This window comes from Cnephaeus nilssonii (genome assembly GCF_951640355.1).
Source record: "Cnephaeus nilssonii genome assembly, chromosome: 1".
Lineage (NCBI taxonomy): Eukaryota > Metazoa > Chordata > Mammalia > Chiroptera > Vespertilionidae > Cnephaeus > Cnephaeus nilssonii.
In genome coordinates, this window is record NC_137072.1 from 89976973 (window position 1) to 89989478 (window position 12506).

The 12506-nt window shown below is 37.5% G+C and overlaps 1 protein-coding gene across 2 annotated transcripts in view; it reads left to right on the forward strand.

Annotated features, from left to right (window-relative positions):
* Positions 1–12506, forward strand: part of GABRG1 (gamma-aminobutyric acid type A receptor subunit gamma1) — a gene marked incomplete at both ends in the record, with an annotated part of 44273 nt that overhangs the window by 13802 nt on the left and 17965 nt on the right. For both annotated transcript variants that reach the window (XM_079773826.1, XM_079773827.1), the window contains 2 exons: positions 1772–1920; positions 5029–5096. In XM_079773826.1, the coding sequence (XP_079629952.1) occupies positions 1772–1920; positions 5029–5096 (217 nt within the window). The remainder of the gene's footprint in view (positions 1–1771; positions 1921–5028; positions 5097–12506) is intronic.

The window sequence follows — 12506 nt, forward strand, 5'->3', positions numbered from 1 at the left end:
TCAATTTATGCAATATTCTATGTCAATTATATCTGAATAAAACTGGAATTTAAAAAATTTAAATGGTGTGGGAGCTGCATTTGATAAGATGTTTAAGTTCCAAAGCAAAATAGGTCTGATTGGATAATGTAGACAGATTAACTGAAGATAACATAAACTTGCATATTCACTATTGGACAGAAGCCAATCTTTGAAATATATGTAAATAATTATAGTATGAAGTTACCTGATTTTACTAGTATAAGTGTTTAGTGTTTTGACCCTTTTCACTGGAGGACTAAGGTTTACTAAAGTAGGGTGTGTTAAGTCCCAGATTATCTTCTTTGAATGAAGATGGAGTTACTTACAGGTACTAAAGTAAGAGTAGCTTGTTACTTATGATGAACTAGAGGCCCAGTGCATGATTTAATCATGCATGTGGCCAGCAGCTCCGAAGTCCCTGGGCCCCTAGGGCGAGGTGGGGCGGGGGCATGGTCCTTCTGCGGCCGGAGCCCAGGCCAGGGTCTTGCCTTTGCCTCCCGCCCAGGAAGGCTGGGGCCGCCGCCGCCTCCTCTGCCTTCGTGGAAACCCACATCCTCTGCGGACACCGGGACACCGCCTCGCGCTCCTGCTGCCCAACTGCTGCCAGACTCCTCTCCCGGGAGCCGCGCTGCCCGCCCACTCGCGCCACCTCCAAACCTCCAAAACGCCGGCTGGCTGCCCCAGAGGCCCGTCTGTGCCGCAGCACAGCCATGGCGCAGACGCTGAGCTCGCGTCGCCGCTGGCAATGCGAGCTCAGTGTCCTGCCGGCCCAATCACCACCCCAGCCACCCCGAGTCCCGCCCCCTGTGTCTCCCGCTGGCCCAATCGTGGGCGTAGCGGAGTGATGGTAATTTGCATATTACCATTTTATTAGGTATGATTGTAGATAAATATCTATATCACTTCATTTTCTACCATGGTTCAGAAGTAAGCTGCATTCTTAGCAGGAAGCATTAATTGGGGAGTGAGAGCTTGATTCTCAGGGTTGTGCTTGGTTAGTTCCCGGCTGTTTCCAGTGTTCTACTTTGCATTATAAAGGCAGTGGGCTATATGGTCCCTAAATTCTAACTTCTCAGTCTAAATTTTGAGAGTCTTGCCCCCCAAATATACCTGAAGGGTGTCACCCATGTTGGATCTGATGATACGACAACCTTTGATGAAGTTTTTGGAAAAAGATGTCTCCGTTCTTCTAACTTAAAAGGAATAAGCATAGATGTGTCCAATACTTATTTCTTTTTACTTCAACCCTTTCTTCACTCATCTTTCCTCAATTCTTCTTTGGTATGCATGCATTTTTATACATTTTATCGTCCTAATGTTACAACTATGCCTGTATTCATTTATCTTTTAATTTTTATTTTGGGGCGTGGTTATTTAGTGTCACCACTATGGCTGTCCAGATGGTGTCCTGCACAAACCTAGGGCCAGCATTCACATTTTCAGTGCATAACTTCTACGGCCTTTAATGACCCTGTGGGGATGGCCAATAACTATTTTATTATTTTAATATCACTTTATTTTAATATTATGTGTTACACTTCTTGTAATAAATTTTTAACATTTGAGTGTTGTTATATTCGTAGAGTTCATATAATGAATACACTAGTCTTACTGAATATAAAATATTTCTAATTCTTTTCCCCCTCTTACTTACTATTTTCTAACAAAAGTATAATAATCTTGAACTATTTTTTTAAATACGCAATTTGGTTAACTTCCTATCATTCGTTTTATTTTCGGAATTATTTAGTGTCGATAAAGCAGATGATGAAGATGATGAGGATTTAACAGTGAACAAAACCTGGGTCTTGGCACCAAAGATTCATGAAGGAGATATAACGCAAATTCTCAATTCACTGCTGCAAGGCTATGACAATAAACTTCGCCCAGATATAGGAGGTAAGTTTTCAGTTATCTTTCTGAGATTTGGGGACTATAAAAGCCATATTCACTGATGTTATTTTAATTTTAGATCATATATTTCTTGAGTGTCGGATGTATGTTAGAGTGCTGGGTATGACAAGTATTAATTGGAATAGCACTAGTTTGTGAGGTTCATAGTCTGATGTGAGAATAAAGGCATGTAAACATGTCTGATGTAATTATTTTACAACTGCTACAATGAAAGATGCCACAGCAAAGTTTAATGGAACTATCTAAGGATTAGAGAGAGATTTTATAAAAGAGAACATTTGAGACACAGGAATTCTAATTTTGTGCCAAAGTCACACTGTGTTTTAATTAATGTAGAATTATAATCCTTGATATTATCCTATATTATACAAGGCCTGAGGTCGTGAGGCCCTAACAGCATCATGACCAAACAACCGGTCAGAGCTGCGCAGTGGAGGCGGGGCCCATGGCTCCACGCGGCGCAAAGGCAGGGCCCACGGCTCTGTGCGGCATGGCCTGGGATCCCATGGCTCTGTATTGAGCAGCCTGGGGTCCCATTGGCTCCGCGTGTAAGGCCTGGGTTCCCACAGGCACGGCAGATCTGGGTCTTGTGTGCTTTCGTGTGCTGGGCCTCTAGTCCTATATACTAGAAGGGTAATATGCAAATTGTCCCCTCAACTGGGAGTTCAACCGGAGTTTGACCAGGGGGTGGGGCCGGCCCCCCAATTGCTCAGAGCCCCTCCGCCTGGCTGGCCGGACCCCACCCATGCACAAATTTGTGCACCGGGCCTCTATTATCTAGTATAACTAATCCTACTTGGTTCTACTTTAAGATTGCTATCCTAGGTCCTTTGCCTTTATATGTAAATTTTATAACATAATTAACTTCCAAACCCCTCCACCAAGTCCTTAAAACAAACAAAATATATAAAATAGCAAATATTATTTTTGAGATTGCATTAAATATATGGCCAATTATAGGGAAATTGAAATCTTCACTTTATTGAATTTTTATCATACCAAATTCATGAGCATTATATGTTGTTCAACGTACATATTTCTTTTTTATTAGTGTTTCCTGTAAAGAAGTATTAAATATATTTTATTAGATTTAATTCTCTATATTTGAAGTTTCAATGCAAGTGTAAATACATTGTATAAATACATTTCTTTTGATATCAGAAAACCAGGATATATCACTCATAGCTAAAACTTTCTACACTGTAATTGTGAAAAGTATGTCCTACATATAAAAATGTCCTCAGGAATCATTAACTTCTTGGCATAGAACTATTCAGTCCTTAGTATCATGAAATAAAGAACAGGTAGTCAGTGTTTGTTGATTTATCAAATGAACTGAAAATACCTAATTAAGTAAGACTGGTATGTTGCACTTAATTGCTTATAAATGGTAAGGAATATACTTAGGAATGAAACTAATAAACCTATTGCCTAGTTATTAATTGACTTTCATAAGAACCATTCAGTAAATCTAGCTATAATTTGCTTAATTACATTATAGTTATTGGCTGCAATTCATAGCTAGTCAAAATAAATGGCAAGTGGTTAAAGCACCTCCTCTCAGAAGTCATTAGCTTAAGTTAAATTATAAAACCTTGTATAAATCATATGAGCTACTTTTATTGAAGAAATTGAATTGTTGCATAGCAGATAAAATTACACTGTCATGTATAGGTCTATAAACCTATAGTTTTGTACTAAAACTATTTCTAACAAATCATTTCTTTTTCTAGCTAAGAAATATGTATGCCATAAAATAATTTCTTTGCTTGAAGAAAAACAAACTATTTAAATGTTATGGGTTTCTAAGTGTAGTGTTGTGTGTTTTTTTAATTGCAGAGGGTAAGATAAAATGTTGTTATGTAATTGTACAGGCACTGTGTTTCAAAATGCTTCAGGTTTTCCACTGAAGCTTGCTAGCCTGGGAGCACAGCCAGACTGGAAGGTACAGAGACAGGGAGACATAGGACTGAACAGAGGCTCACACAGGCAGACTCAGCCAGGATTTAGAGGAGGAGGAGCATCCTGCAGGGGGAACATAGCATCGGAATTGTAAGAGTGGGAAATACTAGGCCAGGAAGAGAAATCAAAATTTAGAAAGGAGAACTGAGTAAATATTGCCAATAACATGCTACCTTAGAAACTTTTATACTACAATTTTGTTTTTCCTGCTTTATTTCATTTGCACTCTCTTTATAAAACTCTGTGATATATATAATTTTTTTCCTTCTTGTCTACTTTGTGAAACTTTTACAGATATTCCTCAAGAAGCATTTGATATATCATAGAATAAAACATTTATATCATATTTTTGTGGGGAAAGGGGGATAAAAGAAACTATGTGAGAATGTTTCTCATAGCAAACAAAAAATCTTATGAGTAGAAATTATCATTATTACAGTAAATCTCATTATAGGAACCAAAAGTACCTGGCAAAGGTTGAAAGCCTAAATTAAAATCAAATATGGCATGATTATGGATATTATTTAATCATATCATTTGATAGATGTTTGTAATGCTGACCTGTGCTACACATTTTGATAGAATATAAAAGACTGTATATATGCCTTAAAGACATACTGTAAAAACACAAATGGTATGTGTAAACATGAAGTTCATAGTGACATTCATAACATATACTCCCTGAGAATTAAGTAAAAATCTACCTTAAACTGGAGCGAATTCTGAACAACCTACAGGAATATTGTTAACGAGGGAGGAACAGGGTTAGGAAAACAATAGGCTCTTAAATCCATGCAAATTCTAAAATTCTATGACTGTTATAGAGAAGATTATCTAGCAATTTTTATTGACTTCACTTCCTTGGATTTAATAAATTATTTAGGTATTTTAAAAATATTTTTAGGTTGTGCACTGGATGTTTTCAGTCAAAAACATGCATCATAAAATCAATTTGTAAACTGAAAGGTGCTTATGTTTCTGTAAAATTTTATGTTTCTTCATTTCTAGTGAGGGATGCTTTATTATTTAAAAAATAAATAGTAAGACTCATTTAGATTTTTTTATAACTAAGTTCTATTTAATGAAACCTCTGGTCATGTCCTTGACCATTTTTTCTTTGATGTTTTGCAGTGAGGCCCACAGTAATTGAAACTGATATTTATGTAAACAGCATTGGACCAGTTGATCCCATAAATATGGTGAGTAATGAACATTAAAAAAACAAAACTCTGGCATGGAATTCTTGAGTATATACCTCAGTAATGGAATGAACATGCAAGTATTTCTGATCATTAACTCTTAATCAGTTGAGGGCAATACCTCCAATTCCTATGTGCCAGGTATGAACCACTGGGGCTAAAATATTCCCATGTCTAAGAATGTGTAGCCCTTTACTTCAATGGTAGGAACTATGCTAGGGAATAAAAACTTATCACCTAGGCCATCAAGAGTAGATTCCTGAAGAAATCTGGGAGAAGATAACCAGAAGGACGGAGGGGAAAGTAGTCGGAGAAGGAAAGGGACTGACTGGCAGAGGACGGAGCATGAACAGAGTCATAGAGGACTAAAGCAGACTGATAAGATCAGAAGAATGTTCAGCAAATTAATAACCCCGGAACATAAATGCAAGGAAAAGAATTAAAATAATGTTTAGATGCCTTATTAAGGATGGTCATGTAAGCCATAATAGGAAGTTTATGTATTATATGAATTATATCCCCTTGGATAAGAGAAATGACTGGAAGCTTTTAATCATGAGCATATTATAGGCAGATATATAATACATAATTTTATATATATATACTAGAGGCCCGGTGAATGAAATTTGTGCATGAAGGGGAGGTGTCCCTCAGCCCAGCCTGTACCCTCTCCAATCTGGGACCCCTCGAGGGATGTCCGACTGCCTGTTTAGGCCCGATCCCACCAGGACATCCCTCTCACAATCCAAGACTGCTGGCTCCCAACTGCTCGCCTGCCTACCTTCCTGATTGCCCCTAACTGCTTCTGCCTGCCAGCCTAATCACCCCCTAACCACTCCCATGCCAGCCTGATTGATGTCTAACTGCTCCCCTGCCAGCCTGTTTGCCCCCAACTTCCCTCCTCTGGCAACCTGGTCACCCCTAACTGCCCTCCCCTGTAGGGTTGATCGCCTCCAACTGCCCTCCCTTGCAGGCCTGGTGCCTCCCAACTGCCCTCCCCTGCTGGCCATCTTGTGGTGGCCATCTTGTGTCCACATGGGGGCAGGATCTATGACCACATGGGGGAAGCCATATTGTGTGTTGGAGTGATGGTCAATCTGCATATTACTCTTTTATTAGATAGGATAGAGGCCTGGTGCAGGGGTGGGGGCCCGCTGGTTTGCCCTGAAGGGTGTCCCGGATCAGGATGGGGGTTCCCTTGGGGCGTGGGGCGGCCTGAGCAAGGGGCCTGTGGTGGTTTGCAGGCCAGCCACGCCCCCTGGCGATCCAAGCAGAGGCCCTGGTATCTGGAATTTATTTACCTTCTTCAATTGAAATTTTGTAGCCTGGAGCGGAGCCAAGCCTCCTGCTCGCTCCGTGGTTGGCAGCCATTTCTGTTGGGGTTAATTCACCTTCTATAATTAAAACTTTGTAGCCTGGAGTGGAGGCCTAGGCCAGCCAGAGCAGGTGGAAAGCTTGGCTTCCTCCATTGCCGGGGCAACCCTGGCCTGCTCTCTCCTGCTCCATGGCTGCCACTATTTCTGTTTGGATTTGTTTACCTTCTATAATTGAAACTTTGTAGCTTGAGTGGAGGCTTAGGCCTGCAAGGGCAGGTGGAAAGCTTGGCTTCCTTCGTTGCCTGGGAAACCTTGTTCTCTGTGGCTGTAGCCATCTTGGTTGGGTTTATTTGCATATCTGCTCCTGATTGGCTGGTGGGTGTGGCTTGTGGGCATGGCTTGTGGGTGTAGCGGAGTTAGGGTCAATTTGCATATTACTCTTTTATTAGGTAGGATATACATGGGTATATATATATATATATATATTTAGTCCTCACTCAGGGATATGTTTATTGATTTTAGAGTGAGAGGAAGAGAGAGAGAGAGAGAGAGAGAGGAGGGATGGAGAGAAAGAGGGGTGTGAGAGAGAAAAACATTGACTGGTTGCCTTTTATAAGGGCCCAGACCAGGAATGAACCCACAGCCTAGGTTATGTCCTGACCAGGAATGGAATTTTCAAACTTTCTGTGTACAGGTTGGTGCTCCAACCAACTGAGCCACACTGGCCAGGGCTACAGATTTATATTTTTAATAGACCATTCTTACAAAAGCATAGAAGATGGATGTAAGGGGCTAAGCCAGCATTAAAGTGACCACTTAAGAGATTGTTGCATTAATCTGGACAATAGATCATGAAGGCCTTACCTAGAGTAGTAGCAACTGAGCTGGAGAAGACACTAGTACATTTAAGAAATATTAGATGAGTGAACTTTTCGGACTTTATAGTTTCATTGGTTGTGCATAGGCTGACTCCAAGGTATATAAATGAGAAGACTTTGCAGATGCTAGAGTTACTATTTGAAACAGGGAATATAGATATGTGCCAGAAGAGCTGTCCAGCAATTATTTGGATTTTAAGTCTGCTGGTCAGGGAAGAGGTTATGAGTGAATATAGATGTAAATGGGAAGGGAAGAGGGACAAGCAGAATACAGAATACTTAAAACCTCAATACTACATGAAATGATCCAGGAGAAAATGGCAATGAAGAAGGACACAGATCCAAGGACCAGATGTTAAAATGAAATCAATGTATATAAAATACAGATGGAAGAAAAAGGGGTGCGAAAAATGGATGTGTAAAAGTGAGAGGGGTAGGAGAAGAACCAGGAACAGATGATATTATATAATCAGAAAAATTAAAGACTATGAAGAAGAAGGAACTAATAATCAATTGTCAAGGTATGTGATAATCCAATGAAAAATGGATTAAGTTGGGCCCACTGCTGTTGGCAGTTAGGTGGTTCTGGTTATCTTTGCTAGATGAAATTCCATGGAATGGTGAAGGTAGAAAAGAAATAACAACTGAATTTTACATCCCTTCTCCATCCTCAAAATTGGTCTTATATTCCACTTCTTGTCACAGGTCCTTGAAGACATAATATGGGTTATAGGAATAGACATGCAACATGTGTTGATGGGTCCATAGTGGGAATGTAGTTTACTTTTATGATTTTGACATACTTCACTTAGAAGAGAATTTGATGAGTATTGCGGTAGATATGGGAGAGATGAAAGGAGAGAAAATTCAAAGGAAGGTCATTTAGGATGGAAAATGATAAAGTGTGTTATTTATGTGGTTTTTAAATATATTTTTATTGATTTCAAAGAGGAAAGGAGAGGGAGAGAGAGAGATAGAAACATCAATTATGAGAGGGAATCATTGATTGGCTGCCTCCTGCACGCCCTCTACTGGGGATGGATCCTGCAACCTGGCCTGTGCCCCAGACTGGAATCAAACCCAGGACCCTTCTGTCCACAGGCCGATGCTCTAAGCCAAACCAGTGTGGGCTGTTATTTATGTTTTATCTTTATAAATTGAAAGGATAGCATTTTATTACTGATTTAAAGACATAATTAACCCCTCAATAGAACCCATAGAAAATTTTAAAAATAGGTTAAAAATGATCTGCCCTAAACCCTAATAATCCCATTTCTGTGAGTCAAATTACTTACTAGGACTCATTTAGTGGACTCAATAATGTCTTATATTCATCTCCCTTGATTTTGTCATCTCTGTTAGTCTTTCAAGACAGCAAAAAAACAAACAAACAAACAAACAAACAAACAAATCACCAAAAACAAACAAAAAAAACAACAACACACTACAGACTAGGTGGCTCAGACAACAGACATTTATTTCTCCAGTTCTGAAACACAGTAGCCCAAATCAAGATTGTAGCAAGTTTAGTTTCTTAAAACCCTTTCTCCTTTGTTTTCAGATGCCTACCATCTTGCTGTGTCCTCACATGAACTATTCTCTCTGCAAGCACATCTCTGCTGTCTCTTTGTGTGTCTGAATTTTATCTTCTAAAAGGACACCAGTCAGATTTGCTTAGGGCCCAGTCTAATGACCTTATTGTAATTTAATAACCCCCTTAAAAGACTTAGCTCCAAGTACTTCACATTCTGAGGTACTGAGAGTTAGGGCTTCATATGAATTTTGTGGCAATACACTTCAGCCCATAACACCATCTGAGTAGAATTCTCTAAGATTTTGCTGATTTGCTCCCTTACTTGACGTATTCGATATTACAGCAGTCAAATTGTTTCTTTATTACAAGGATTTAACCCCTTTATATCTGCATAGTCATCGTACCTAACAAGCGCCTGTGTCTGCTCATTCTCATGGTATTATAGTCAGGCTATGTTTTTTTGTGTTTTTTTTTTCTTACTCAATATGATGTTCATGTGATTGTCATGAACTTTCACAGCTGCCTGCACTGACTGAGAGCACTGCGGCCACACCAGGACATCTCTGTTACCTCATTGCAAATGAGTATGAATAGGCTGTGGAGAAGTTGAATTTGACAGTCTGAAATTAGAAGCTAACTCGCAGGAAAATGTTAGCACTGGAGCAAATATCTGTCAGTAATTAGCTAAATCCTGAGACATGGAGAAAACAATCTTGTAAAGAAAAGAAAAAAAGAAATGAGTATCAGACTTTAAGGGATATGTACATTTAAGGAATCTGTACATAATATGAGACTGATGTAGTAAATAAAATACCAATGTTGGCAAGAAAATTATGATAAAACAGTGGCAAATAAGCCAAGAAAAAAGAAAGTTTCACTGAAATTTTTAATATTAGCTCTGTTTAAAGCAAACTCCTATACAACCAGTTGATTATTGTAAAGACAAATCATACTAAATATCTGTGTATATTATTTAACACTATGCAAATATGAGATTTCATAAAACAATATATAACTGAAATGTTAATTTTCTTTTTAGGAGAACCTTAAAATATTCATTCTTAATTAACCAATGCTTAGAGGAGATAAGCGTGTTAGAGCATATGGAAGTCTACGGTTTCATGAATTGTGTATTTTTTGCTCTGGGCCTTTGTTTTCCATTTTAATGAATTCATTAAAGGAAAATATATGCTTGTTAAAATAAACAGAAATAGGATTCAAGGCTGTATTAGTGTTCCAGAGATATTTGACAAGAATGGGTACCAAGAGCCATTTATGATGATCTAACTATATAAAAATTTCATAGTACTGAAGATTCATTTTCCCAGTGACATAGTTACACATGTATGACCTGGAACAGTGATCATTTTTTTAAAGGCTAATTAAATTAAACTGTTATTAAAACTGGTGATACTAAAGTACATACAGGAAAAAATTAAGAATGTTTGATACTGTTTATTGAAAGAGAAGTATTAGGGATTATTGAGGAGCAGTTTACATAGAAGACTGTTTTAACTAAACAATACAGAAAAATTAAAATTCAGTTTTCATCAAATGAACAAAATTGCTTTGAATGTGAGTGCAATCAAGCAGGCAGACTTGGGTATAATTAAGCAAGCAAGAGGGTGGTTTTACAAGTGGGATGGCCAAGTATCAAATGTGTGTGTGTGTGTGTGGGGGGGGGGTAGGTGTATAGTTTAATAATCTGTTTAAATATGGTGAGAAATGACTTTTAAGTCTTTTTTGCTTTCTCTTGTTATATCAACCTCATTTTTGGTAATAAACCCTTGAGACATATAACTGTGTTCAAACATTCTAAATATACTAGAGAAGCTGATGCTCACAGACAAATTTTTCTCCATGAATTTCTTCAATTTTAAGGAACAGATTTCTTCAGCATGATTTGTGCAATGGGTCCTAATGTTCAATATGTTTATCACTCTCTCTCTCTCTTTTTCTGCTTGTACCTCTTGTTCCTTCCCTCTCGTTTTTTGTTATTGCAGCTTCTAGATTTAAGAAAATAGAATCTGAAACATAGCTTGTACATATCAAATAAACCCTGTTTATTCTTTATACTCTGTTAACTGGAAACTGTTACTTCTTAATAGGTATATTAATTTGAGAAATTGTGAGTTAGCAAATCCATAAAAACAAGATTTTTTTTCCTATCTGAATAATTGACCTGCATATGCTAATGGAGGGGAAGAGAAGGAGTTTAGTCTTTCTGGATCTGATGAAGTAAAGTAATTGAAAAAAAAAAAAAGAATTTATATTTAACAGTTTAAACTTTATTTTCTTGGTTTGTACAATACTTTAAAGCTTATTACCATAGTTTTAATTTCTTTACTTTTTTATATTGCATTAACATATTACTTTTGGCATTAGCTACTTAAATCTAGTTCTTTTCACAGGCTTTATTTTAAAACAATATAAAATATAGGTACATTTTGATTCAACACCAAGAGATCAAATAAGAAATTATAAATGAATAGTGTTGTTTTCATTTCTATGCCTCTTTACTCAATATGTTCATTTACCCATTTATATGGCATTAAAGATCTTAGAATTTGAAATTAAATTAACCTCTGATCCTCAAATAATATAAAAATGATATTAGTTTTTGATATAAACAAATATATTTCTCTCTTATTTTATGGTTTTGTTTGCCTTACACGTGTTTATTACCTATATTGTTACAGGTGGTTATTTCCCACTAAAATATATTGCTTCCTTCCTTCAGAGAAGCTAAAACCTAGCGGGGAGAACGGCTAAACAATGAAAAATACAGCAATACAGAAGGTCAAAGGCCAAGAAAAAGGCTGTGTATGAGCTCAAATATATTTTAAGTTGCAAATGATGACTTCATGCTGTTTTTTATGAAAACAAATTTCATAAAAATAATGTATCTGTTTATTATAGAAGGAATTTATGTCCAATATGGGAAAGTTATAAATTTGATATAAGTGAAAGAAAAGAAATATTCTAGATTGTTGTTATCCAGGATTCACCATTCTTACTTCCAATTTAATAACTCTATGTAGATAGCTTTACTAAATACCATACTATTATGCATATTTTATAGTATTGTGTCTTTTCACTCATTATATCACAACTGTCATTCCACTTACACCTTTGAGACCTCTGATACATCTTAGTCAGATTTTAGAGGTGTCTATTTTGAATTATTTTCAAGATAGAGAGTCCCGGGTTAGTTACAATTTTGTCTTTATAGATTTGTAGGCATGCTAATGTGGTAAAATGGACCTGTACTACTTGGTAGTTCTGACATCAAGCTTGGCTTGATTAATAAATTCTGCATGCTGCTGTAAAGGCATTTTTTAGATGCAATTAACATTTAAATCACTAGACTTTAGGTAAATCAGATTATCCCTTATAAGGTAGGCGGATATCATCCAATCAGATGAAAGCTTTAAGAGAAAGGACTGAGTGAGGTCCCTTGAGGAAGAGAGATTCTTTCTCCAGACTGCATTTGACTCAAGACTGACACTTCATTGCCTCCTGGCAAACTACACTTGTACCTTTTCTCAACATGTCTGTAGCCCTTAGATTTGATTTACTGCTAACCATTATCTGGCCCCTCATAATATCTGGACATGTGAATAGATAGTTTAGGGAGAGATTAATTTCCAGGTGGAAAGACAAGATCACAATCAACCAAATT